The following is a 1499-nucleotide window of genomic DNA, read 5'->3' as shown; positions in this document are numbered from 1 at the left end:
GTATAAACAATAGCGTAAAGCTGTCAGATGAGTGCCATTTCGTTCTGAGGAGAAATACTCGAAAATTATTCCTCGGGAAGTTTATTTGAGAAGTGTTAAATACAATCTTTAGAATCTGTGTGTTTTCGATTTTGATACCGTGGCTGTGACGAACAATGCGCCTGGCGGTTCTTCTAAACACGATAATCGTTTTTTCGCTCTCTATGCAATCGGTGAAACTCTGGCACGTTAAAACGACACAAATATCACCCGTTATTTTAAGTAAGTAATTTAGATTCGTATTTTGAAAAGCACTATTCGATAAGGAGCGCTTTCTATTACACTGGCTATCTGATACATACTAGAATTCGATCTTTTCTATACTATTTTCATCATAGAATGTAGAATTTCAGAGATAACGAATCATCGAAATGTTATGAAGAGTGTATTTATTTACGAAACATGATACAGTTCCAGGTGATGGCGGTAGTCAGATCGAAGCAAAGATTAACAAGACATCAGTGGTGCATTATATCTGCGAGAGAGTATCCAACGATTATTTTAGCCTATGGCTGAATATGGAACTACTCGTACCCGTTGTGATTGATTGCTTTGTACGATTGTTAATTCGTCATACATGTTTCCATTTTTTTTTTTTTTTTTTTAAACCCAGAAATGCTCTCTTAAATTTGTTTTATGCATCTCTTAAATTTATTTTATTGCAGATTGATAACTTAAAGCTTAATTACGACAATGTGACAAGGAGTACAAGCAATCAGCCTGGAGTGGATATAAGGATACCAGGCTGGGGCAATCCACTTGTAGTTGAGTATATAGACCCCAGTAAAGCCTCACCAGGCTCATATTTCAGTGATATTGGAAATATGTTGGTGAACAATATGGGATATGTCAGGAATGTATCGTTGCGCGGTGCGCCTTATGATTTCAGAAAAGGACCTAGTATGTATAATACAACGAAATTAATTAATATTTCAAACAGGCGTTATATGTTCTGGTATTTTGCGACATGTATTTTATTCAGTTAACAAATTTACCGAGATACAGGCCTTAAATTTTAGCCGAAAGTGAAGAATTCTTTGCCAAGTTGAAAAACCTGGTTGAGGAAACATATGCAATAAATAATAATACACCAGTAACACTATTGGCTCACAGCATGGGTGGACCTATGACTCTTATAATGTTACAACGTCAGAGTCAGAAATGGAAGGCTAAATACATAAATTCCTTCATCACTCTTAGCGCTGTATGGGCAGGATCTGTCAAAGCTATCAAAGTATTTGCCATTGGTAAGCATTCCAGTTTTATGCATACAGTTGTTTGTATAATCATCAATAATTAATCATTAATATTAATAAATACATTATAGTTTTATTAGATATATCTTAATTAATGTTTAACACATACAAAAATATTTATCATGAATATTATTTTATTATGAAAAGTATATTTTTTATACATTTTTGCTTCCTCATAGAGGAAGCTTTGTTTTCGTGACAAAA

At 33.8% G+C, this 1499-nt stretch overlaps 1 protein-coding gene across 1 annotated transcript; it reads left to right on the top strand.

Moving 5' to 3' along the window:
• LOC115244867 (group XV phospholipase A2-like) lies at positions 1 to 1382 on the top strand. Its single transcript, XM_029822900.1, has 4 exons — positions 1 to 261; positions 451 to 593; positions 705 to 939; positions 1059 to 1382. Exons 1-4 carry the CDS (start codon positions 156 to 158, stop codon positions 1337 to 1339), a joined length of 765 nt encoding a protein of 254 aa, XP_029678760.1. The 5' UTR covers positions 1 to 155; the 3' UTR covers positions 1340 to 1382.
• The last annotated feature ends 117 nt before the right edge of the window (positions 1383 to 1499 follow it).

Source organism: Formica exsecta, unplaced genomic scaffold, assembly GCF_003651465.1.
Source record: "Formica exsecta isolate Colony F162 unplaced genomic scaffold, ASM365146v1 C16422168, whole genome shotgun sequence".
Taxonomy (NCBI): domain Eukaryota; kingdom Metazoa; phylum Arthropoda; class Insecta; order Hymenoptera; family Formicidae; genus Formica; species Formica exsecta.
Note: the sequence above shows the minus strand (reverse complement) of the source record. Positions and strands in the feature narration are given on the sequence as shown.

Bases quoted from the DNA above. Each gene is read 5' to 3' on its own strand.
- LOC115244867 (XM_029822900.1), top strand. From the start codon at position 156: ATGCGCCTGGCGGTTCTTCTAAACACGATAATCGTTTTTTCGCTCTCT. The intron at 262-450 runs GTAAGTAATTTA...AACATGATACAG, and splicing joins AATATCACCCGTTATTTTAA to TTCCAGGTGATGGCGGTAGT. The intron at 940-1,058 runs GTATGTATAATA...CTTAAATTTTAG, and splicing joins TGATTTCAGAAAAGGACCTA to CCGAAAGTGAAGAATTCTTT.